Source organism: Rhododendron vialii, chromosome 13a (genome assembly GCF_030253575.1).
Source record: "Rhododendron vialii isolate Sample 1 chromosome 13a, ASM3025357v1".
NCBI lineage: Eukaryota > Viridiplantae > Streptophyta > Magnoliopsida > Ericales > Ericaceae > Rhododendron > Rhododendron vialii.
This window is the reverse complement of record NC_080569.1, coordinates 21,224,680-21,250,490: the sequence shown is the minus strand read 5'-3', so window position 1 is coordinate 21,250,490 and position 25,811 is coordinate 21,224,680. Positions and strand designations below refer to the sequence as shown.

The window sequence follows — 25,811 nt, the reverse complement described above, 5'->3', positions numbered from 1 at the left end:
CACCATTTTGTTAAGGGGAGCCTGGATAAGTTGTTTGGTGAATAATCCCTACTGAGTGCATGAAGTCCAATAAATCTTGCTTGTCTGATAAAAAAAATAAATCTTGCTTGACGTATTCTCCGCTATTATCAAAACGAAGGACTTTTATTGGAATGCCAAACTGAGTAGTCACCATTTGATGGAACATGCGAAAAACCGAGCAAACATCACTCTTGTGCTTCAATTGATAAATACAAGTCATGCGAGTGCAATCATCTACAAAAGATACAAACCACCTCATCCCATTAAGAATAGAAATTGGTGCCGGTCCCCAAACATCCGAATGAACTAATGAAAAGGGAAAATTTGCTTTATTATTTACTCAAATGGAAAGTAGTACGGTGACTTTTTGCCCTCACACAATTTTCGCAAATAAAATCTGAAACATTACATCCACTAAACAAAGAGGGGAATAATCTCCTAAGATAGCTAAAAGAGGGATGTCCTAGTCTCCTATGCCACAACCAAATTTCCTCCTTCTAATTCACCAAATCTTCATTCACCACGTAAGCTTTCCCCTTTTTGCTGAAATGTTGGAACCCATCCTCCAGATAGTATAATCCTCCAATTCGTCTACCACTGCCAATCTTCTCCCGAGTATGGATGTTCTGAAAGATACAATGAGAAGGAAAAAATAGAGCAACACAATTATGAGATTTGGTTAATTGAGTTACAGAGAGAAGATTACAATTTAATAATGGCACAAATAAGACATCTTTGATAGCCAATGTGGGAGATAAATGAACTGTACCAACTACAATAACTTGAGATGATACACCATTGGCATTGGTAATGGTGGTTTTGGAACATTTAAGAGATAAGTGACTAAACCTATAACGATCACAAGTCATATGGTCCGTTGCACCAGAGTCAATTATCCAATCACTATTACTAGTAAAAGACATACCAGACTTTGCAGTAAATCCAGGAGTTATGGCTAGGTTCCCCTTCGGATCAAGCTCCTTAGCATTGGAAGACACATAAGACGCAGTCTTGCCTTTTGGATGCCAATCTGGATACCCATGGAGTTGAAAGCATGTATCTACGGTATGACCAATACCATTGCAGTGAGTACACTTTCGATCCTTCTTTGAGCTAGGCATCTTCCAAGAAGCCATCACAACCCCTTCTCCAATCTTTCCTCCAAGCATAGCCTCTTGGCGATTAGCTTCTGCACAAACCATAGCATAAATAGCTTGTATATTGGGAAGTGGTTTGGTAGCAAGTACGAGGTCTTGAACCCCATCTAATTGAGGGTCTAGACCAGCCAAAAATAGATACACACGTTGGGAATTAACCTTTGTGTTATATGTCACAATATCATTGGCACACTCCATAATACAATCATCAATATCATCAAGTTCATGCCATATTTTCTGTAGTTTGCCAAAATAAGAAATAACAGAACCTCCATTCTGGGAACAGAAATTACCTCACAGTGTAGTTGATAAACCTTTGATGCATACTGGTCAATAGAATATGTCTGTTTAACTGCCTCCCATATCTCTTTCGCCCTAGCCAATCGAAGAAAAAGAGAACGGATATCCTTTGTCATCGCATCAAATAACCATGATTTGACCAAGCAGTTTTCATCTTCCCATGCTTCATATTCCTCCGATTTAACATCTGTTGGAGCAGCCTTAGTACCCGAAATAAAACCCCAACGTTTTCTCCCACGGATTTTATTTTGAGTGTTCAAAGACCACTCAACATAATTGGTACCATCAAGCAGTTCCGGAGTGATTCGAGAAGAAGTTCCCTGCATATGAAACCCATCCGATATAGTAATAGATTCGTTCTGTTTTTTAGAGACATCACCACTTACTTTAGTTATAGTGGTAATACACTAAAAAAAAAAAAAATTTGCAGCGGAATAGTAAGAATATAAACAACAATTGTGAATACATAACCAAACTTCAATTCCTAGGGTAAAGAAGAGGAGATTGAAGGAGGCTCTGATACCATGTAAAAAACACAATTGTTGAATAATTTTATGATATTTCATTCATTGTAGTTCTACAATATATATAGGGAGGAAGCTATGGTACACATGGTATACCGTATGTCTAAAATATGACAATTTGTGATTTTCATTATGACGTTTTTTGGTTTTCTAATGCATATTTTTGATGCTAGTTACGACGTCTACTTTAAAATTTACCTGTTGAACAGGTCATTAGCAGGTTACCCATAATTAAAAAATAAAGTTATTATGTAACCATAATTATTCGTACTAGAAACCATAATACTTGTACCCCAACCAAATATATGTGTACAATATCAAAAATTAAATAATACTACCCACAAATGTTTTAACAACACCATAAATTGGCATTATCTTATCACAATGAGTCGTACCAAAAATTCTTTAACACGTATGATATTCCGTAACAAAATCAAAATATGTCGTACCAGAATCAATAATTATTATACCCAAACAAAATATATGTGTAAAATACCACAAATTCAGTAAAATAACCAAATTTGTTATGACAACACCTAAAATTGTCATTTTCTTACCACAACATGTTGTATCAAAAGAAAACATCTTTAAATACTTCAAATTATATAACAAACCACAATTGTTATGACAATACCATAATTTAGCATTTTCATACCCACAACTGTCATAGCAAAGGAAATTGATTAAAATATTCCGTAACAAGACAAAAAAATCACAAATTTAGTAATATAACCAAATTTGTTATGACAACACCATAAATTGACGTTTTTATACCCATAACATGTTGTTTAAAAAAAATTAAATCGGAATGTTCAATTAACGATAGTACAATTAGCAAAATACCATACCAAAAATTCAGTAATATAACCAAATTTGTTATGACAACACCATAAATTGACGTTTTTATACCCATAACATGTCGTTTAAAAAAATTCAATCGGAATGTTCAATTAACAATAGTTATAATCAGTAAAATACCATACCACAATTTTAGTAATATAACCAAATTTGTTATAACAACACTATAAATTGACGTTTTTATACCCACAACATGTCGTTTAAAAAATTCAATCGTAATGTTTAATTAACGATAATATAATTAACAAAATACCATACCAAAAATTCAGTAATATAACTAAATTTGTTATGATAACACCATAAATTGACGTGTTCATACTCACAATGTGTTGTATAAAAAGATTCAATCGGAATGTTCAATTAACAATAGTATAATTAGCAAAATACCATACCACAAATTCAGTAATATAACCAAATTTGTTATGACAACAACATAAATTGACGTTTTTATACCCATAACATGTTTAAAAAAATTCAATCGGAATGTTCAATTAACGATAGTTATAATTAGTAAAATATCATACCAAAAATTCAGTAATATAACCAAATTTGTTATGACAACACCATAAATTGACGTTTTTATACTCATAACATGTCGTTTAAAAAAATTCAATCGGAATATTCAATTAACGATAGTTATAATCAGTAAAATACCTTGCCACAAATTTAGTAATATAACCAAATTTGTTATGACAACACTATAAATTGACGTTTTGATACCCACAACATGTCATTTAAAAAATTCAATCGGAATGTTCAATTAACGATAATATAATTAGCAAAATACCATACCAAAAATTCGGTAATATAACCAAATTTGTTATGATAACACCATAAATTGACGTTTTCATACTCACAATGTGTCGTATAAAAAGATTCAATCGGAATGTTCAATTAACAATAGTATAATTAGCAAAATACCATACCACAAATTCAGTAATATAACCAAATTTGTTATGACAACACCATAAATTTACGTTTTCATACTCCCAAGGTGTCGAATTAAAAAATTCAATCGGAATGTTCAGTAAATGATAGTTATAATCAGTAAAATACCATACCACTAATTATTTTCAATTCCCGCCACATTATTTTTTCAAATTTTAAATTTTACATCATATTATCTTAATTTTCGATTCCCTCCACACTATTTTTTCAAAATTTTATTTGTCCCTACACAATACCTCAATAATTGAAACTAAAAATAAAGTTCTTGCTCAAATTTTTCATCCAATAAATTCACCAAAAAGTAAGTACTATACCCAAATTTTCGAATACAACTACAATTTCCTCTCAAATTAGTCTAATTTAAATTCTTTCTCTACAAAATTTAATTCAAAAACTTATAATTTATTCAATTTTTTGTGAAAAAATGAGAGTTCACTAAAACAAAATAATTATCCAACTGTCTCAAGATACGGATATTCAGGGAGGTGCACTTAACAATTGACACTATATTTTTGACATGCGGATCGGTGTCAAACCTTCACCCTATGCATACAAATCCAAATTTAATGGTGGTCTTTGGAAATAGGTCATGGAAGTACAATCTAAAATTATTATAGTCGACATACTGATTTACACCAATGACATATGCTATAATATGATGATCTACAAATGCAGGCCCAACAGTAAGACGGAGGCTTTTGAGGCCACTGTCTTCTGAAATTTTCAACCTAAAAATAAGGCTTATACGTACAAGAAAGTATTATATAATTAATAACCTTCAAATTTTCAAATTCTCAATTGTGTACTACAGTGATAAGGTGTTGCAGTTTGGACATGAGATTCAGGGTTCAAGTCTTGCACCTTTCATTCCTTTTTTTTTTTTTAAAGTTTTTTTTAAGGTTAAATTACATAGATAGTCCTTCTAGTTTCAAACTTCAACAAATCTAGTTATTCAATTTGAAAACAACATTAACATCTAACAATGCATCATTTGAGCCCCACCTAAGGAAATTTTTTTTATTTATTGAAATCGTCTATGTTTTACATAATATCAATTAGGACATTTGTACCAAGAATAAAATTGATGGCTTATAGCTAGACACTTAATTGGATGGAAAAATATCATTCTATTATGCCTTTTTCATGCCGATGATGGAGCTTCCTAAACCAGATCGAGGAAAAAATTTGCGTAGATGACTTAATCAACAAACATAAAAAATTGAACGGAATTGATCGTCATTATTGTGTCACGGTCGCATGGTTACCTTACATTCAACTACAACATATCACTAGGTTTCATATCAAATATAAATTGAATGTACAATCTAAATGTTGTTAGTGAGTGTATTTTTAGAATGATCGATCAGGATTGTTAGGATGTCAAGTTATACGATATTAAGCATTGTCACCAAAATTAGAGATTATCGGATATCGACAACTACGTAATCGAAAGACTTTTAATGTATCCAGATGCATATTAATGTCTAATAATGCAATAGCTGAGCCCCATGTAAGCCGTTTTTGTTCGATCGGACCCATCTATCTTTTACATAATTTGAATTAGATTAAATGTACCAAGAATGAAGTTCATCGCTTATCGTTAAACAATTAATCGGATGAAAATATTCTTTTTTAATCGAAATAGGGAGCCAATGAAGAGGATTTCTAAACCTGATTGTCACTATTGTGTCTCATTTAATGCATCCCAAAGTTATTGAGAACATCATGTGTGCTCTCTCTCGCATCTCTCGGTATGTATCTTTTTTTTTCCCCGCTATCTGTATGTATCTAGCAGCTAGGTATAATAAAATTGGGTGGTATCTCTAGGAGAATACGCCGATCTAAGGGCTCCTATTGCCAACTTATATTTGAGTCGTTGGATTAAAGTTGTTTTTTCTTCTCATAATTGGAGTAAACCTAGCCCCCTCTCCCCACGTTCATACTATCATTTTGAAAAATCCCAACAGTCTCACGTCCTCTCTCTCTCTCTCTCTCTCTCTCTCTCTCTCTCTCTCTCTCTCTCTCTCTCGATTACCTTGCAAAACCCCAACAATCCCACGTCCTCTCTCTCACTCTCGCTCTCGCTCTCGCTCTCTCTATAACCTGATAATTGGGTGAAACCTGATATTGCAGAGGTTCGAAGGCCGCTCCTCAAACCACCGCAAACCACTATCGTTGCCACAATCGGTAAGAAGCCGTGTATCAATTCATCTTGGAAATTTTGAGTGTCTATATGTTGGGATTTTCTACTGCCTTTGTGCAAATATTCTTGTTAGGGCTCTTAACGGTGCATGGCATAATCATAACAAAATTTAGTATCATTCTAGCCATGAAATCGTTGCTCATAGAAAATGTAATGGTTGTTCTATATTTGGTTCTATTATTGGATTGAATGTGTTCGTAAGAATGCCTCATATAGTAAGAACCCTCGTGAATTGACTCCTTAAACAAACTTAGCAATACAAGTAAAGCAAACAAGAATCTTAAGCACAGTTACTTATCTCCAAACATAATCGGCGATTTCACTCGCACCCCAACAACATAAAAATCTACAAAGGACGATCCAGTAAGGCAAAGGCGAACATCACATCCTAAAGCATTAATCTAACTGCTTCCAAAAGATATTTTAAACTAAAAGCTCAATTCCTTTAAAAATAAAAATAAAAAGGTTATATTTAATATCCTTAAAAAATGTTTCTCGGTCAGTATTAACTATTAACCCAAACATTTTGAATGTGATTACCTCGGATATTGATTCATAAAACCACATAAAAATACTCGCAAAACAAAAGCACATACAAATCTTTATGGTAGTAAATCCAACGGGTGGGGATTGGAATTCATATATTTACCCACAAAAAGAATGCCTCATACAATTGGAATTCAATTATATAGTCCTCTTTGTTCAGTGGGGAAAGCAGAGAACTTAGGAAATGAACATGGTTGGTTTTACTACAATTTTTTTGCAATTTTAAAATTGTGACAAGTTCCATCTTTAACTTTTGAGCTGTCATTTGTGAGCGTTACAGTTATTTTCAGACCTCAATGGTTGTTACAAATCAGCACCCTCAGCCAAAACGGCACCATACCAATGCCTTTTTATTTTATAGGTACCTCTTACGAACTTCTTTCCTTCAAATTTTTATTTTTTTTCACATTAGCCACATGTTCTCATTATTGAATTGATAATGTTTGTAGTCATGAACAGTTGAAGCACAATAAAGAAGGAAACCATCGACTAAACAAAGGGGTAAGCGTTTAAACAAGAATTCTTAACTTGTGTTCTATAAGTGATGCTTGTCTCTTAGCTTTGTTATTTTAATCTAATATTTTCAGGTCATGAAGAATATTGGGGATAGGTGGAAGTTGCTTTCACAGGATGAGAAACAGAAGTTCTTGGATATGGAACAGACGAGCTCGGCGCAATATTTTTTAGACAAGGCTGGACTACCAAAAAAAGCTCGACAGGTAACCGGCTCGATACATAGTTGTTATGGTTCATAACTAACGCCATTGGCCTACCAAAAAAAGCTAAATATTTTTTGTCTTTTTCGTTTCTAGAGGAGAATCCAAACAAGAATTTCTCTGGGATCAATTGTGCTAATAGTCAATAAATTGAACGAACAACAACGACAGGCGGTGACCGCAATTGGATTGGGAGGTTTGTTGGGGTTAAGGTGCACACGACTAAATCTTGAGTTGTGCGAATTCCTTGTTCATAACTTCAATCCCAAATCTTGTTCTTTGGATGTACATGATCGTCAAATTAACCTCACATTGAAAGACGTTAGTGATATATTGGGAGTACGATCCAACGGCTGTGACATTGACGTACGGGGATCTCTTGAAGGAATGGAGAGTTTGCATGAAAGTGTTGGAGTGGTCAATGGGGTAATTCCTTTAGATGGATTAAGAAAGTATCTCGAAGACGAAAAGACCGTTGATGCTGGAGATGAGTTCAAGCGGAAATTCGCTTTATATGCATTAGGTGCACTTTTATGCCCAACCACGAAAGTATCCCTGAATGTTTCTTCCCTTCATTTCGTGAAGGATGTTGAAGTCATGAAGAATTGCAATTGGGGGAAATTAACATTGCACTCCCTAGTCTGCGGCATCAACATTTACCAAGACGGAAAAAGGGTTAATATCAGTGGATGTTTGTTTCTCCTATTGGTATGTACCTCAATTATATTCTAACAATTGCTTGGTTCATGTGTTACCTACACAATATATAGATGTACTTCCATCAAATGAAAAAGCACCCACAAATTAATGCGTTAACTTTTTAATTTATGTTTGTTGTTCATAAGGTCCCTTGTTATGCAGTTGTTGTTTTTTTGTCATGCAGTTGTTTTACTTGGATAATGTTTCTCCAACTTTCGAGAGTACATATGCTACTACGCGATCGATTCCCCGCCTGAATGATTGGGGTGATTCACAACTCAAAAAGACCTTTCAACTATTTCGAAAGTTGGGGGGATTCCATAATGAGGTAGTACATTTCAATCACATGCACACATACGCATTTTGATTCATTCCATATGTGAACCTGAATTTGTGGGTATGTTTGTATGATTAGGTGAAGGTTACTTTCAGTAAGCTGAATCAAATGAACGATCATCATGTCGATGTGGGTAAAACTGAAATTTATGACGACATGCGCCACGATATTGGTGAGCTGAAGCATACGATGCTCTCGATGAAAGAGAAAATCATGATTTGGGAACAAAAGGCCAATACACCTGGGTATGGGGTAGAGACACGTCAACAAATTGGCGAGCTTAAAGATGTAGTGTATAACTTACAAGAGGTGATCATGAAGCACATAGTGCGTCCAGATCAATTGGCCGCTGCAAATGGGCTTGATTGTTTCAATTCAGTGGTGGGAAAAATGAATGATGATGAGGGGGTGAAGGCAGCAAATAAAATAGGTGCGACTACAGAAACAAAGATTGCCCACGATCTCATGTCAGAAAAAAATAATGGGGAAGCAAGTGACGGCCCATCAATAGAGTTTTTGGGCGTGAAGGAGAGGGCCCTAAAAAAGGGTAGAAAAGATCAAGTAATAAAAGAAAAAGAGGCCACGGGTTCACCTTCTACTGAACACAGTTTGCCAATCTTAGAAAGTCAAAGAGGAAGAGGCCGAGTAGGAGCAAGAGGTCGTCGTGGAAGAGGTCGGTGGCAAAATAAATCTAGCCTTATGCATGCTACTACTCAATCGGTCGACATGGGGGATATGTCATCATGCAACGATGACTATGTTGCTCCACTTACTCGATCAGAAGAGGAGAGAAGGCCTGCTCCATGCGTTCGTTCACCTTATTTTGCTGATGGCGTCAAAAAAGTCCAAAAGGTGAACCAAGTCCAAACCACCAGCATGCCTACTGATGATGATGGGGATGCCGCAGTTAAAAATGTAAACCAAGTCCAAAACTAATAACATTATTTGTCCGAGGTCTTCTTATAATTGGGCTAATTCGAAGTCATTTAACAACCGTTGTGTTTGTAACCTTTTGGCAGGTGGGTAAATTTTTGGATAATCTTTTTGGACCATCGAATGAAAAAATTATTCCACAGGTAATTAGTGTTTATTGATGTTGTTACTAGGATTGATTTGCTTTAATTTGAAAAATTCTACCGTATAAATGTAACTTTTGTTCTTTTATGTTACATCAAAAACAAGTCCCCGTTGATCGAAAAAACAAGTCCATGTACGTTTCTAACTTCAGAGGAAGAAGTGATGGTGAAGTTCATATTTGATGAGAATTGCATACAAGGGTACTCAAGCATTGCCCATATTAAATTTGTTAATAATTTATGAGTTAGTTCTACTTTTAACCTCTTACTATTCTTATATGATGTTACTCCTTCCAGGGAATCTGTCATTGAAATGGGGCTTCATTTTACGAAATCGGTTGAAATTGGTACTCGTCAGTATATGTGTTGTCTGAAACCCTATGCCTGGATATGTACTACCGTAAGTATTGTCTTTGCCTCTCATAGATTAACCATTTCATTCTTTTTAATAATTTTACATTGTGTGGTAACTTTTGGAACAATCAATGTAGGTCATAAACCTGATAGTTATTCAATTGACAAATAAACAAAGGACGAAGTACCCGGATGGGAGGCATAGGAATTGGTATATATCGGAATATGCCTCGGTGCGTACTCTTTTATTTGTCAGTAATCTTTAATATGTTATATAAGCCTACCTATTGGACTCAATGCTATGCACGGAGTAAAAAAAAAAGGTCTATATTATGTCATTCATATTTTGCAGTTTTAAACTTCTTTCCTTGTTCATTTTACCATACATGTCCTAATTGGAAGTTCATTGACTGTATTCACCATGTATATGTAGCAAATGATCATTAAGAATGAGGAATACGAGGGAAACAATAAACGTGTAGCAGACTTATTCTTCAAAAATATAGGATACACCGGACCAATTGATGCTTGTGAAGAGGTAATATCGCTACGTATTTGTATGCTAACATTAAAATAAGTACAACCAAAATGGTTAGATGACCACTGTCACGATAAAGTTGTTTTGGTGCATGTGTAGATTTATATACCGTTCAACCACAACAAAGATCATTGGTTGTGCTTGAAGATTGATATGGTGCAACATGCAGCCTATCTATTCGACTCGAAGCCGTCTCGAAGGTTTGGTGAAGACAGGAAAAAAATCGGTGAACTACTGGTATACAATATTTCTTTGCTTTACTCTTGACATTCACTTATTAAGAAAATTTTCAGGCAATAGGAATTATTTGTTGTTTCCATTGGCTGTGGTGTAAATCACCTTCGTCAATTAGCAATAAGTTGGCTGAGGATATGACTTGGGAAAAAAGTTGGCTGACAGACCTATGTATTTGATCCCAAGCAGATTATAGCTTGTTTCCATAAGTTGTACACGAGATGCAAGAGCCTTATTTGTTGGTTCCTAATAATTGTTTATTCGTTATCTTTCCTTTTCCTTCGAGTCTTTCGGTTCTCGTTTAACTAATTTATCGAAAGCTTATCCTGTTAGTTATTTCATGAAGAAATTATCTCAACGCTTCTATGGCTAACTTCTGTTACGAGTTTATTCCCTTGAACAGCTTGAAAACATGCATGAGGTATTGAAGCATGCGTACGGGTCAGATTATGTCCAAGATGTGAGCCTATTTAAGGTGGACTGGCTCTCAGAACAACCTTTGCAATTTGATGAAGATAATTATGACTGTGGGTTGTTTGTTCTAAAATACATGCAGAGCGCACCGTTGTTGCCTGGTTACCAAAAGGTAACTATCGATTATCAATATCTCTTAAACAGAATATAAGTCGACATGATTGTATACACTAATTTATTTTGTACAAAGTTCGATCCAATTGAAAGGCGCAGGTTGCTGGTAGACTTGTTGAAAGATGTGAATAATAGACGTTATTTGGAGTTTAGAATTCAGTTTGACATGTATAACATGAGGTAGGTGAACACAGAATATTACATTACAACCCATATTTCGAGTAATGTTGACTTATTCTTTTTTTTATGCCTACGTTATGGAATCTATTTTCCTCTATGCAGGGATAGTAGAATAAAGGCTATACTTCAGGGTGACAAGGCTAGTATGACTGGCATTGAGGCTAAAAAGTGTGTTCCTCGTCGCAAGAGTGGTAAAAAGTAGGGGTTGAGAATGCTCTTCATCAAGCGATTTTCATTTCGGATAACATCGACTAACATTTAGGACAAAATTTTTTTTTTTTCAAAATCCAAGACTAGTTGTGGATACTTTGAAATTGGGCGTGAATTACTGAACAGAATTTGATTGATTTATAAAAAGTAGGGGTCATGTCGTGTCCTATTGAGTTTTTGGCACATAATGAAACCTTTCATTGCCATGTGGTTTTTATGAGATGTTGCTAAACACTTGCAGGATACGTATGTTATGTTTTTTTTTTTTTTGAGAGAGAGAGTGAGAGAAACCCCACAAATGAGGAGTTTTTGGTTTTATTTTTTTATCTGTTTAGGCCCAATGTAGGATAGAATTGGAAACTCCCAAATTAATGACACCACATTAGATAAATTGGTTTTATTTTTTATCTCAAAAAAGGAGGATTAGTTATGCATGCCCGTCTAGCAATATTTCCGTTGGCAATGCCACGATTATTTTGTATCACAATACTGTCTAAACCATTAGTATAACCGAAGTGGCCGGGAGACAACGGCACTAGTCTGTAGCTCGCAAGTGACCGCGGAACAAATTCTTCAGCCATAGGGTTCAACTTGGACAACATTTCCTCCAAATCCCTCGTCTCGCTCCTCATCAACTCCATTTCTGACTGAAAAAAATAGATAATTTTCCGCCCCCGATTCTAGTCCTGTAGATATTTTCGGATCGATCAAACAGAAAAATTACCCGATGGACGAGAAACTAATCAGTTGGAAGATCCCAAAATGCACAACAAACGGAGAATTTTATTTCAATCCCAGCAGCATATTACAACATAGTTCATCCAATTGCAGCAGCAACAACAGTCCAATCCTCAAAAAATGAAAGCCAAAAAGTAGTAGACAAATAGTACAGAAGGAGATGAGGGATTAAGGCCCAAAACTGAGCCTAAAACATGTAAGACTCAGCCACAAGATGCTGTTAATGAGAGATACGGGAGTCCACACCAATATAAGATGAAACAAGACACCAACCCAACACACAAGCACCAATCCAAGACACCAGCCGAAGACAACACCCTAAGACATAGACACCAACCCCGAGAAAATACCAAACACTAATCCAAACAGAGAAAATTTCGACAGGGCTTCCTTGCTTTATGGCCTAGCCCGACGCCTTACGTCTCAAAATGGCAACAACAACAACAAACATAAAAACAATAGTATGTATGAGCCCACGCTGGGCGTTTCGAACTCCCTATGCAAAGTATGCTTAGAGAATGTATGCCCGACATTTGAACTCCACTAAATAGTCAAACCTAAGAATTGTTGAATGTGCAAAAAAAAATCTTCCGGTGTCATTTTATTTGTAACTAAAACTCAAAAACGATCAAGGATTTCCTTTTTATATAGGCAGGATATAGTCAAACAAAAATCCAGTTCACCAATTATGCCAAGCAGAATCAAAAACTTAACAAGCATTGATAAGCTAGTCTACATGCCCAAACTCAATGAAGCAGTTAAAAAAAGCTAAAATAACTCATAAGACACCATAAAGGCAAGATAATGCCACCTATAAGACACTAGAACTTCGCACACTAGAACAAGCAGAAATCAAGTAAAATAAAAAAACCATCATCACTATCAACTGCCTTGTCCACATGTGCCTCTCCCTCGGAACCTTGACTGGACAGCTCCATTTGTTGCAACTCCTTCTTCATCTTCCTGTGAGAACACAAATGATAAAATTACCCATAGGATGAACATCATTGTACTACTTTTCAAGAAAAATTCCAAAAAAATTTAACTTGTAAAAATGCGATCAAAGGTGTTCTCTCTTTACAATAGTACTGGTGCTTGCTTGGGAAAACACAAACATTATGTAGAAAATAATAGTGCAATTAAAATCCCAAAAATTTAAACTACACCTGAGGTAGACATACCTTACTAGCTTCACTAATTGTGAATGAACCATTTTGGCACACTTGAGCATCACGACTCGCAGTTGCTCTATTGATGTCATGTCCTGACTCCAAAGGAGTTGAATCTGTACGCTCATGGTTAGTGTAAAGTTGTCTTTTCACACGATGGGTCATAGCAGGATCTGTTGACTTCCTTTTACATCTTGTTTGTGTAAAAGGGGAAGGAGGAGGAGTTGGATAGCCGTCCTCCGAAGGACAGTGTGTCGCCGATGGTTGGTAGTCATTCTTATCGAATGAGTTACTACCGACTCCTCGGTTAGCTGAAGGAAATTTTGGACACGTTCTCTTTGTGTGGCCTGGAACCCTGCACCTTCCGCATTTCCTTGGCCTTTTGGGTTTGCCCGTAGAAGAGTTTCCCCCCGGATTACCTTTGGTCTTGACTATATTAGGATCCCCAATGCCAAACAACTTGGTCTTCCTATTTCCTTGAACACTGTTGGGGTTATCCTCCTTTGTCATTGCCAAGCGTTTCTTCAACCGCCACAGAAACTGGACGGCTACTTCCCTAGCCTCTTTGAAATCCAAGTCTGCGTGTGAGGCATAATACGATACTTCGTTGAAAAGTGAGCTTAATATACCGTAACATGCTGTCTGAGTTAGTGTGGTATCAATTTTGCTATGACTATGTACCTGATGGTTACGCCTATGTTGCCTTGCCCACCTCTGCAAGACACAATTCTGAGGAATACACAATAGATGGTTTAATTTCATAACACAAATCATGTGGCAGCAGGGTATGCCAAACGATTCAAATTTCAAGCAAGAACACATCATTCGATTCTCTGCTGGATGATAGTCAACTGTCCATGTTTTCTCAGGTGACCCGTATTTAGATAAGTAATACTTGTGATGGTCTATCCCCTCGATCACAACTGTTTTCTCCACAATGTACTTTCCTGCTCGGTCAAGTTCCTCACGAAATAACAAGAAAATATTTCGAGTGAACATGTCGGCTCCATGTTTCTCTAAACGCTTCAGTGGTGTAATCAAAACCGGAAAACTATTCTCTGTTCGGACCTCTGCCTTTGCCTCTCTATTTCGAATACGCCCAAGAGCCCTATCATAATGTACCATAAATTCAAATAGCCTTAGTCTCTGTTTTAGAAATTGGTTGAAATAGGCATTCATGCCTTCTACCCGTTGTGTACTCGAAGCCCCAGCAAACATATAGCCACGAAGGTATGCCTGAGCCCATAAAGAACGTTTGCTATAAGTCTCCAACACCCAAGGTTTTTGCTCAATATTGTACTGTTTCACCACCTGATCCCAAGCATTTTCGAACTCATCTATTTCACAATCCATTTGCATACACCGCTTGAAATCTTCTTGAAACTCAGGTTTGTGGATATTTGTCGCGGCATTTCGCGACAGATGCCACGAACAAAGACGATGCCTACAATCCGGAATGACTTCTTGAATTGCCTGACGCATTGCCCTATCACCATCTGTCACTACGGACACAGGTCGTTTGTCATCCATGGCCTCCATTAAGGTTTCCAGCACCCATGTGTATGTTGCAAGCGTCTCATCAACCAACAAGGCACAACCAAAAATAGTCGTAAGAAAATGGTTACTCACGCCAGCTAAAATGACAAACGGTTTCTTATATGCATTAGTTCGATAGGTTGTGTCGAATATCAGTACATCACCGAAAGCAGCGTAGTCCATCCGAGACTTCGAGTCTGCCCAAAACAATTTACCTAGCCGGTTGTCCTCATCCACGGTATACTTGAAGAAAAATAACGGGTCAGCATCGGCTCTCGCAGATAAGTAACCCAAAGCACCCTCTGCATCCCCGTCTTTGAGTTCTACTCTGCGCTCAACTTCAATTTTGTTCTGCAAATCTTTGAGAGTGAAGCCCACATCCCCGTACCCCCCTGATTCATTGACCTTCAAATCCATGATCTGACCTGTCTTCACACCGACATTGTGCATAGCTTTTGTTTGAGCTTTAACCGCATCACTCACACGCCTATGCGAGAGGAGGAAAGACACACAACGTTTCTCTATAAATGGATGGTTGTGTTCATCGTCAAAGTGAGTCACCACATATTTTTCAAATCCTTTATCATATCGGATGCTGAAAGTAGCTCGACATCCAACTCTAGTTTCATCCCTAGGGGGTCTTTTCCGATCCTTACGGTCCAAATGTTTTTTTGCTCTTTGACCTTGCTTTGAACATACCCATTTCCTCTTACGAAGCACATTGGCTTCGTCAACTTTCAACCTATCTTTCCGTATGCTAAACCCCATTTCCTTAGCGTATGCATTGTAGAAGGCATGTGCATCATCCTCCGAATCAAATTTCTGCTCGAGAATGTCATTCTTACTATAACTGCTAGAATTAAATTTATCATTCTGGACATTTGCATGACCACCCTGACTACCATCGTACTGATCCATAATATCTACATACCAAGAAAAGTAAAGGGCTATAGTTAAAACAATTAAATAAAAACACATAAAATGGATAACTATACCCAATTGATGATTGAGTTTAACCATGAGCAATCATAAGAAGCTTTGAGAATTAACGGATATATGATATTTACCAAATGCTTAAAAACAGTTCATCAAGTCTCTAAATTGACAGCGTGAGTATTTTTAAAAATTGAAATTCCGATAGGACAAGAGACGTGCACATCCACTCAAAGTGTAAAAAGTGATAGCCAAATGTATTGGACGCATACCTCTCTTTCCTCTCTTGACTAATTGACCTAAGCCAATTGGTCTCAAATTGAAGTTCCGAGAGAGTTGGAGAATCAGTACTCTTTCACAAGACGTGGAGAGGGAGAGAGATGGGTGACTGGTTAATTGTCTTCCCTTTCTTCTACTCAATTTTATAATCAAATGTTACTCTATTTTACTTAACATATTTGGTGGAGTTATTTTCTAAGCATGTCAGTGTCCTAGTGGGTTATTGTATGCATGAAAATCAAAAACCAGTTGTACCCTCCATGGTCCAACCATAGGACTATAAAAAATACTCCTTGTGATTGTTAGAATTGTACCAGGTTGTCCAAGGGGAAAATAACTGAATAAAGAACCATGGTCTGAATTTTAACTCAAAAGGCATGAGCATATTCTGATATTAGCATCCATAAACAATTAATTAGTTCAATTTTCTCACAAACTAAGATGATATGTATTACGTAGAGCTAATTTTCATCATAAATTGGAGTCATATAGTTGAGAGAAGCATTTTATCAAACACATGGTTCGCAGTGAAACTACGAAATCAAAATTTTCATTCAACTATGAATAGCATTAAAGTAAGTGGTAGTGTTCTAAAAGTCAGCTGGCTAGTCCCCGGCTAGACGGCTGACTAGTTGGCACCTAGGCGCTAGGCAAGCCCTTTTCTGCTTGACTAGTGCCTAGCAATTTTTAAAACATTGATAAGTGGTATTAACTAAGAAGGAAACATTGCAAGGTGAAGCTGCAGCTTGCAGTAGTGAGACTAAATCTCGGCATTCTGCTTTGTAGGGGAGCCCCTCATTCACTAGTCAAACTGTACTATTGTTCTCTTCTAGTATAGATCATTTTCAAACTTTAGATCCACGAGGGCTTGACTATGTATCTTCAACTTCACCAGATATAAAATGCTTTGGTTCACACTTTTAACGTTTTTCCATTTTATTCGGAACTGCAGATAATACGAAATGCTACTGATATTCTTTTGAAGCTGAAATTTAAATTTTGTCGTTGTTCTTCTGTGAGCCTTGAAATGTTGATATGTGCGGCAGTTATTGATGATGCTATGTGTGAATCAATTAGTTCAGTTTTCTCACAAACTAAGATTATATGTATTACGTAGAGCTAATTTCCATCATACATTGGAGTCATATAGTTGTTGACAGAAGCATTTCATCGAACACGTGGTTCGCAGTGCAACTACAAAATCAAAATTTTCATTCAACTATGAATAACATTGATGTGATGAAGGCAAAAAAAAAACTACACAATCAAAGGTTGAACCAATTCCTTATCTATGGAAAAGCCCTAGTTTTTCCCTACAGAAAAAACTAATTTCTAAACCCATGAAAGGATTTAATTAAAAGGAACAAGATGGAATGAGCCCGCGGTTGCTCCTCTATCGTTATGTGTAGGGTGAGAAATCACCATTACCAGGCCCGAAGAGAAAGGGAGAGAGACTTACTGTCACGCTAGCGAAGGACGTCCGAGTGCGTGGTCGTCGAACCAGAACGAGCAGTGGAAGGGACAGAGAATCAGAGACAATAGTCCTGCGAAATCAGACGGATTGAGATGCGGGAGGATTGCGGAGGAAATCATTCGAGTGAGGTCTTCGAATGGTTTAAAATTATGGAGGTCTTCGGATTGCGGAGGAAATCGTCAGAGGAAATCGTCAGTGGGAGGGAGAGAGAGCCTGTGAGGAGATATGGAGAGGGCGAGAGAGTCAGGGAGGGATAACCACCGTTTACCTGTTAAGCCAGTTTTTTATTTTGTTAATTGACCTAATAAATGAGTGGTCCGGATTATTCACATCTAAATCCAATGGTTTAAAATTGTGGTGTGTACGGTACATCTCCTAATAAAGGGTGTGTACCATAGGACTACCCTATATATAGTACAAACATTTACAATGAAAGAATAAGAATACAGGGAAACGTCCTATAATTAAGGAAGAAAATAAAAGTACTTACTGAATTAAGGATATTGACAATATCATATCCTTAATTCTAGCATCGATCGTGCTATGGAAATTGACCGGAATTCCTGATGGCCACGCGGATACACTCTAGGTCTCGCACGGTTGATCCGAGCCGTTCAATAGTTAAAATAGAAAAAGAAAAAGAGAAATCGAGTGTGTTTGTGAAAAATCAGCTCAATCCGATAGTATTAGTTTAAGTGCTTGATCAAATCTTTCATTTTTTTATTAAGGTTTTGAATCCTGAAATCTGAATGAAAAAATGGAAGATTGAATCTAGCATCTACACATATTAAAGTTAGCTGATTTCTCGCAAGCTCACTAGGGTTTTTTTTTTTAATTAGTGAACAACTCGGATCATCTGTACGGATCCGGAGTGAGCCCCTGGGCCATTGGTACGTTTGGTCAGTACCTTCGGTGGATTTCTATATCATTTTCTTAGTAAAATTCGTGAACATTTTGATAAGCTACGCTTAGAATTCAACATGCATGGTGCCAAATTATTGAGTCATGCATGTAGCTTATTTGCTTTATTCTATTCTTATGAATCTATGACGATAAAAAGCGTATTGGTATATTAATTATTTGGCTATTATCCAAATAATTATATACCAAAAGGCTAAATTGTATTATCAAAATTAGGCCTTGCAATTAACAGATAAGGAAATAATCAATATATATATATATATATATATATATATATATATGCTCTTTCTCTCTCTTTCAAAAAGATAAATACTGTTAGGCATAAGTTATTCTTGCGACAGCCAACAAGCTAATTTTTGTCAAAAAGTGCCAAAAAGTTCTCAAGTCTGCTTGTAATCATAGCGTCACGCAATTAATTAAGCTTTGTAAAAGTAAGCACGAAAAGCATAATCTTTTGTTTAATTAGAGAGATTGGGATGATGTCAAAATATCACTGTTTACGTGTTCGAAAGCGATTACAATTAATTGACCTAATTAATTAAAGTACCATCATCCATTTCCAAACAAGTCGTACGGGAGGAGTACCGACAATAATCTTGTCAATTTTCCACGAAAAGCCCAAAAAACACAAAAGAGAATCAAACGCTAATATAACTAACTAAGGTAAGCTTTGTTGGTCAGGACTCTTACATCTCATTAGGAGGTTAAGAGTTTGAGTCTCTCTACTTGCGTATGAGTGTTTTTTTTTTAGAGGACTTTTCTTTCTTTATTTGTTTCTACCCTATAATGGGCTTATTTCTTGTATTGGTTGAGTTGTTGGATTTGATTATCTCGTGGACTCTCACAATTGATGTATTGTCCAGGATTTGTACTTCAGATTTGATGTAAAATGATATCTTCTATCAATTGACAAAAAAAATACTAATAATGACGTAATTAGTAATAATAACAGTTTCTTTCCAGTAAGAGATCCCTTATTTTGTTAAAATACGAATTTTTCATTTCATGGTCATATTATGATGATCCAAACCGTTCAACTTATTTAGAACATATTTTAGGGGTATCAACGAGAAATAAGCTCAAAATATGACTAGAAGTGCTTGATCCAAACATTTTTTTACATATTGTTTGGATCAAGCACTTTCCGGTCACATTTGAGCTGATTTCTCGCGGGTACCCTTAAAAATATGTTTTAAGAGCATCCACAGTGGAATAAGCAAAACAAAAAAATTGTTAAAATTAGCAATGTTGGATAAAAAAAGTGCTCACATTGGAATAACCAAACCTTGCAGCCTCTTAACAACTCATCAAATTTTGGCTCTTCAATAATCAAAACAAGTAATATTTTGTCAATAATCAAATTTTATCTCTCAATCAAGTACACCAACATTACACAAAAACATTCTCTCTCTCTCTCTCTCAACAATGTTTTCGAAAAATAATTTTAAAAAACTGTATCTTTCAGATTTTTTTTTCAGAAACCCCTTTTTTAACAAAAAAGAAAATTTTCAAAAATTTAAAAAACTGTAAGTAAATAAAGTGTGTTTTTCAAAAAACTGTTTTTGAAATTTCAAAACTCTTTTATAGAAAATTATTTTTTTTACACAAAATATGTTTTAAAAAAACTGTATTTATAGTTTTTAAAATTTCAAAATTATTTGTGTAAATACAATTCTTTCAAAATTTCTCAAAATTGTATTTATAGTTTTTAAGTGAACAAAGTGTGTTTTTTGAAAAACTGTTTTTTGTTTCGAAAAACTTTTTTTTTTTTTAACTGTTTCTAACATAAACTCTTTTTTTTCCTTCAAAAACCGTTTTTTCAAAAAGTATGCGTGAAATGAAGGAAAAAAGTTTAGAAGGCCCATTGGTTTTGATTATGGGCAAAAAATAACCAATGTGGGATTTGACGTTGTTAACTTTAGCAACCTCTAAATGAATAATCAAAATCTGATGTGGCATGTTTTGATTATTCACATTTGCTTATTCCACTGCTGATGCTCTAAACAAGTTGAACAATTTGGATAATCAAAATATGATACGGAAAGCTCCAAACTATGAGGTCCGCATTTAAGGTCTTCATTTTAAAGTCTTTATTAGAAGCTTACTAAATAAATCTATATGGTACTTTTATATCTCATATTTTTTAGTTATACTCCCTCATTCCTATTTTCTTTGGTCTTTTTCGATATTCCCGCCGTTCTTTAAACTCTTATATTTTTCAATTTATAATATATTTCATAATTTTGAAAACTTTGTATTATAAATTTAATCAAGAACTATCAAACAAGATCCATATTTCATATTTTTTAAATTTGTATTGAAAGATATAAGAATTTAAAGAACGACACAAAAATATCGAAAAAGTCTAAAGAAAATGGGACGAAGGGAGTGTGTGTATATTATGTGTTTGAATCCAGAGTGGAAGAATTCTAACCAAACATAGAATATGTGATACCTCTGATATGTAGTTGATCTAATACTCGTGTGTGTGTATATATACTGGCCTTCTTTAACAAAAATTTGTTCATACATGTATTACATTCCTCTTACAGCCCGTCATTTGAGTGTGATATATTCAATTGTGAGACGAAAGCTTACACAATAGCTAGAGAGGAATCCAATGGAGGCAAATGAGCGTCTATAGACCGGACAAACTATTATAGAGGGCAATCAGAGTACATGATGTGGAGCTCTAATTACAAACTTGCCTAGCGAGATCAAGTATGTAGAAAATAAAATTAATATCGAGCACATGACCAACAGACCGCCAAGGTAAATCCATACATAAACTGAACTAATCCGGACATAAACCGGACTAAATCAGGACAAAAATGAAATAAAGCAAAAAATACATTTCCCTCTGTCATTGAGCAGCCCTTCTCTTGCCTAGCCCCCTACCCATCAAGCTCCCAAGCTGGCGACCACGCGGCTGCGAACCTAGAAGCGGAGCGGTGGCGAACGACAAACGGTTTTGGTGGAGAAGGGGAAAGAGAAACCAAATCTGAAGGCAGGGATTGGTTCATCCCCTCCCGCCGCCCAAATTTAGATATTAAACCCAAGGAGAAGGAAAAAAGAAAGTGTAATGGCTATTTTAGAGTTAGAGAGAGGTGCTCTTGTTTTAGGCTAGTATATTCACAAGGCTCTAACTTGTAATAGGATTTTAAAGAACTAGTAATGGTTAGATAAAATCAAGCTTCTTTTTTTAGGGGAGGAGGTATGATCTTGAGAGCTCAAATAAGTTCCAAATTTCCAATGCTGACAAAAGGCTGTGATTTTTAAGCATTCTAAAAATCGGCCATGGGGCAATTGTAATAAGCAAACAGTGTCCAAAAAAAGTCAAAACGTTTTTGTTCCACATATTCTCTTGTATGTTCACAAATATTTTTATTTACTTCATCCGTTCCAAATTCTTGGTTCTATACGGTTTTACTTGCAATTTTTAATTACTTATATCTCTTAATGTATATATATATATTTTTTATGTTTTTGAAACATTATTTTATAAAAGTAATTGAAATCTATGAAATAAGATACATATTGCATATTTTAAACAATATACGTTGAAAGATATAAATCATTAAAAATTACACATAAAACCGTAAAGAACCAAGAATTTGAGACGGAAAGAGTATTAATTTGTTATCAAATGTCAATCCCTTTATATATATATATAGCATTCTAAAAATTGGCAAGTGGGGTGTCAGTGCAATTGACACGGCTTCTTATCCCTTTGCATGAGGTGCGGGGTACCGTTCGAGTCTGCCCTCCCCTTAATACTATCAAGTACTACTGTCAACCCGGGAAATTATTGAGGTGCGAGGTTCGAGGACCCGTTGAGGTGGACCTGCTCCTTACCACTGTATCTGCAATGGAGAGAATAGAAAAACAGAAACTACTTGCTCGGGAAATTATTCAGTGGTTCTCTGACATCAAAACGTAATGCTCTACCGTCGATAGTTGCACATATGTGTAGGTGCACGACTAATATATTCCAAACGATTGGTATGATTGTAATTTGTAAAGGACCCAATACCGTTGATAATTTTTTTTGAACGGCAATACCACTTGATAATTGAGCCTAACTATGGGGAGTGGGTACACCATTTGGGGTGGACCCATCTCGAGGTTTCACATTAATTATCGGAGCCATTCAAATTTTTTAAAAATATTAATTCAAGAGTTTCTGCAAAAAATTACCTCGTATGAATATCCAAAAGTGATTGATCGATTTAATCTATTTTTTATTTCTGCAGGGATCAAGCCTTTACTCATATTTGAATGAGCTGATTTTTTATAAGAATTTTTAAAAACATTTTTTAAAAACAAATTGGATGATTTTAATCATTTGTTTGGAATTCCGAGATGGATCCCACACAATTCATTCTACATTACCCATAGTTTTTTAAAGTTTTTTTTATTTAATAATTCCTGTAATATAGGTAGTTAGTAGTTATTTGATGTTGGGTGTGAAGCCAATTTCTGCGCTTGAAGCTGTTGCTGTCAGGTAGGGATCAAGACGGACTCAAGAAGGAGTTACGGTCTCAAGATGGGCTCAGGATGAAGTCTGTCTGGACGGTCGCTTGTGTTTTCCCTTTCGGACAGTCGTGACGAGACTTACGTATATTCAGTTTGGATGGTTTTGACTTCTGTCCGGATAATCGGGCACAGTCTAATAAAGCCCTGAATCAGTTTTTTAGAGTTAGAACATCATATCCTTGATTAAAAAAAATTGTACTTGTAGAGACGGAGAGGGTTTCCTATATGAGTAATTATTCCATGTCCCTAAATTTTTTTCCCACCACACTTTGGTGGAAGAAGAGTTTGGTACACCACGTGGTGGTGCTTTGGAGGCATTGAATAATTTTCCTTCCTATATTGAATTGATGTAGCACTGGAAGAGTATGCAATTGGAGTAGGCAATTGTTTTTTTTTTTATCAATCGATAGAATAGATCATTTACATCATATATGAAGTACAAAGTACAAATCTGAAACACTACATCAATTATGAGAGTCCACGAAATTTCTTCCAAGCCAAGCCTGTTTTGTAACATTATATCCTCGAAGCCCTCTCCGCAACACTGCACTTCCTTCTAGGCCATTTTTCCCAATGTACAACGCTAACATTAGGAAAATTATCCTATGTAGATCGAACATTAGATTGTAATGCACAATTCATATATATCTAAAACTTTAAACACTTATAACTGTGTTGTGCATATCCAAATTTAAAAAAAAAAAAATCAGAAATCTACTAGACGAGATCTTTTAAATAAGATCCATTTTCGATATGAAATTAATTATGTATGTGTAAAAACATTTATTTATATTTCTTAATGAAGAATTCATCCCCTCTAGACAATTCACTCCCACCAAAGTGAAATAATTCACTCCTCAAATGCAATATTTACACCCTTCTAAGAGACAATTCACATCTCATCTTATACAAAATTCACATTCATATGCAATAATTCACACTCTTCTGTAACAGACAATCCATACCTCCTCTTATACATAATTAACACCCATACAAAATAATTTACACCCCTCTATAACAGATAAGTCACACCCTCTATAACAAACAATTCACACATTCTATAACCAACAATTCACACCCTCTATAACGGCCAATTCATACCACCTTAAACTCCTGTTTTACTCAATTCACATCTCTAAAAAAATAATTGGCATCCTCCTTGTATACACAATTTACACTCATATACAATAATTCACACATTGATTAAAAAATCGAAAAATCTAATCTCAAGGAAGATTTGCAGGGAACCACGCAAAAAAAAACACGTTTGGGCCCATTCCGGGTCCCACAAATATCTAGAAAAATATCCATAAATTTTTGAATATTATTTTATGGGGCTCTGTAAAAAATCAGCTCTAATGGATATCGGTAAGTATTACTTTTGGATTCGTAAAGGCGAACTTCGAATCCAAAAGTCGCCCCTACGAATTCAAAAGTAATACTTACCGATATCCGTTAGAGTTGATTTTTTACAGGGCCTCATAAAATAATATTGAAAAATTTATTGATATTTTTCTAGATTTTTGTGGGACCCAGAACGGGTCCAAACGCGTTTTTCCTTACGTGATTCTCTACAAATCTTCCTTGCGAATAACAGGGCTTTTAACAAATAGTTCACACCCAAAATATACACAACAATTCACACCCACAATAACAGACTATTCATCCTGTTATACACAATTCGCACATCTTGTTATACACAATTCACACTCATTTATAGTAATTCGCACCCTCTATATCAGCCAATTCACACTCGTAATTTTTTTTCACATAATGTCATATCTAATATGAGTCTTGTTTGATAGATCTCTTGAATAGGTTCTAAAAATATAAATTGCACAAAAAATAAATATACATAATAAAAGATATTGCATTGCAAAGTTTGTGATGCAAAAAGGTAATAATATATGTCCACATCAACATGAGGGCCTATGTGGAAGGGAAATACAATAAAGAAAACTCTAAAAGCGAGGTCGGTTTAGAATTTTTCAAGGATAACCAAGTCCAACAATTCAACTAAAACCCTATTTTGGAACGTAAAATAAGTACTTATTTTTTAAAAAGACAATTTCAAACTCAAAAATAATGTATTTACGCAAATAATTTTTCTACCAATATGGATCTTGTTTAATAGATCTCATCAAGATCTTTAATACAGTGCAAAAAAAATTAAAAAATTATTTTTTATTTACATTATTTTTGAGTTTGAAAATATGAAATAAGCTGCTTATTTTTTAAAAAGGTTTCTGGAACGGGGCCTAATACCAGAAATAAAACCATCATAGAGAAAGAACAAAGTACAAAGAAAAAAAGAAAAAGTCTCTCTAAAGAAAAAATACCCACACGCAGGTGGAAAGATTCGAATTCCTGATCTCATAATGAGATGCAAGAGTTTTGGCCAATTGAACGCTAGCACCAATTGGTAGAGTAGGCAGTTGTTAAATATTGTATATCTGTGTGTTTTGTTCTCTCTCTGATTTGTTTTCTGTGTTTCATAGAATCATAACATTCAAGATTCTAAGAATTTATGTATGTGGAGTACACAAGTGCAAGCGGCTCTCTCTCTCTCTAATCTTAGCCATTGCACCTCTTTGTTTCTCCCTCCCTCTCCCTCCCCTTAGGATTTTCATCCTAAAAAAGAGGGGGAGGGGGGCACAATCTCCCCTATGGAGATTTTTTTCTCCGTTGACTTTCGATCGGAATCTCTTTTTCCCTCCTTTCATCACTCTCCACCCT

The 25,811-nt window shown here is 35.5% G+C and overlaps 5 protein-coding genes across 5 annotated transcripts; 3 read left to right on the top strand and 2 right to left on the bottom strand.

Moving 5' to 3' along the window:
- Nucleotides 1–109: 109 nt before the first annotated feature.
- On the bottom strand, nt 110–2,048 carry LOC131312891 (uncharacterized). The gene is made up of 2 exons (XM_058340906.1): nt 947–2,048; nt 110–647 (listed from the first exon to the last, which is right to left on the bottom strand). The coding sequence occupies exons 1-2, from the start codon at nt 1,374–1,376 to the stop codon at nt 613–615; spliced, it is 465 nt and encodes a 154-aa protein (XP_058196889.1). The 5' UTR covers nt 1,377–2,048; the 3' UTR covers nt 110–612.
- Nucleotides 2,049–6,853: 4,805 nt separating this feature from the next.
- Nucleotides 6,854–8,339, top strand: LOC131313981 (uncharacterized). Its single transcript, XM_058342475.1, has 5 exons — nt 6,854–6,918; nt 7,007–7,058; nt 7,145–7,276; nt 7,370–7,981; nt 8,157–8,339. The coding sequence occupies exons 1-5, from the start codon at nt 6,854–6,856 to the stop codon at nt 8,337–8,339; spliced, it is 1,044 nt and encodes a 347-aa protein (XP_058198458.1).
- Nucleotides 8,340–8,396: 57 nt separating this feature from the next.
- On the top strand, nt 8,397–9,379 carry LOC131312890 (uncharacterized). Its single transcript, XM_058340905.1, has 2 exons — nt 8,397–8,676; nt 8,800–9,379. The coding sequence occupies exons 1-2, from the start codon at nt 8,418–8,420 to the stop codon at nt 9,243–9,245; spliced, it is 705 nt and encodes a 234-aa protein (XP_058196888.1). The 5' UTR covers nt 8,397–8,417; the 3' UTR covers nt 9,246–9,379.
- Nucleotides 9,379–11,531, top strand: LOC131312889 (putative ubiquitin-like-specific protease 1B). The gene is made up of 8 exons (XM_058340904.1): nt 9,379–9,586; nt 9,683–9,785; nt 9,877–9,972; nt 10,173–10,277; nt 10,377–10,514; nt 10,915–11,097; nt 11,176–11,279; nt 11,382–11,531. The coding sequence occupies exons 1-8, from the start codon at nt 9,549–9,551 to the stop codon at nt 11,479–11,481; spliced, it is 867 nt and encodes a 288-aa protein (XP_058196887.1). The 5' UTR covers nt 9,379–9,548; the 3' UTR covers nt 11,482–11,531.
- A 1,321-nt stretch (nt 11,532–12,852) lies between these two features.
- LOC131312885 (protein FAR1-RELATED SEQUENCE 5-like) lies at nt 12,853–14,975 on the bottom strand. Its single transcript, XM_058340897.1, has 2 exons — nt 13,409–14,975; nt 12,853–13,190 (listed from the first exon to the last, which is right to left on the bottom strand). The coding sequence occupies exons 1-2, from the start codon at nt 14,933–14,935 to the stop codon at nt 13,110–13,112; spliced, it is 1,608 nt and encodes a 535-aa protein (XP_058196880.1). The 5' UTR covers nt 14,936–14,975; the 3' UTR covers nt 12,853–13,109.
- Nucleotides 14,976–25,811: the final 10,836 nt, after the last annotated feature.

Bases quoted from the DNA above. Each gene is read 5' to 3' on its own strand.
- LOC131312891 (XM_058340906.1), bottom strand. From the start codon at position 1,376: ATGGAGTGTGCCAATGATATTGTGACATATAACACAAAGGTTAATTCC. The intron at 648-946 runs GTATGTCTTTTA...TGTATCTTTCAG, and splicing joins TGGATTTACTGCAAAGTCTG to AACATCCATACTCGGGAGAA.
- LOC131313981 (XM_058342475.1), top strand. From the start codon at position 6,854: ATGGTTGTTACAAATCAGCACCCTCAGCCAAAACGGCACCATACCAAT. The intron at 6,919-7,006 runs GTACCTCTTACG...TAATGTTTGTAG, and splicing joins AATGCCTTTTTATTTTATAG to TCATGAACAGTTGAAGCACA. The intron at 7,982-8,156 runs GTATGTACCTCA...TTTGTCATGCAG, and splicing joins GATGTTTGTTTCTCCTATTG to TTGTTTTACTTGGATAATGT.
- LOC131312890 (XM_058340905.1), top strand. From the start codon at position 8,418: ATGAACGATCATCATGTCGATGTGGGTAAAACTGAAATTTATGACGAC. The intron at 8,677-8,799 runs GTTTCAATTCAG...ATAATGGGGAAG, and splicing joins CGCTGCAAATGGGCTTGATT to CAAGTGACGGCCCATCAATA.
- LOC131312889 (XM_058340904.1), top strand. From the start codon at position 9,549: ATGGTGAAGTTCATATTTGATGAGAATTGCATACAAGG. The intron at 9,587-9,682 runs GTACTCAAGCAT...TACTCCTTCCAG, and splicing joins GATGAGAATTGCATACAAGG to GGAATCTGTCATTGAAATGG. The intron at 10,515-10,914 runs GTATACAATATT...TCCCTTGAACAG, and splicing joins AAAAAATCGGTGAACTACTG to CTTGAAAACATGCATGAGGT.
- LOC131312885 (XM_058340897.1), bottom strand. From the start codon at position 14,935: ATGGAGGCCATGGATGACAAACGACCTGTGTCCGTAGTGACAGATGGT. The intron at 13,191-13,408 runs GTATGTCTACCT...GTGTTCTCACAG, and splicing joins CAATTAGTGAAGCTAGTAAG to GAAGATGAAGAAGGAGTTGC.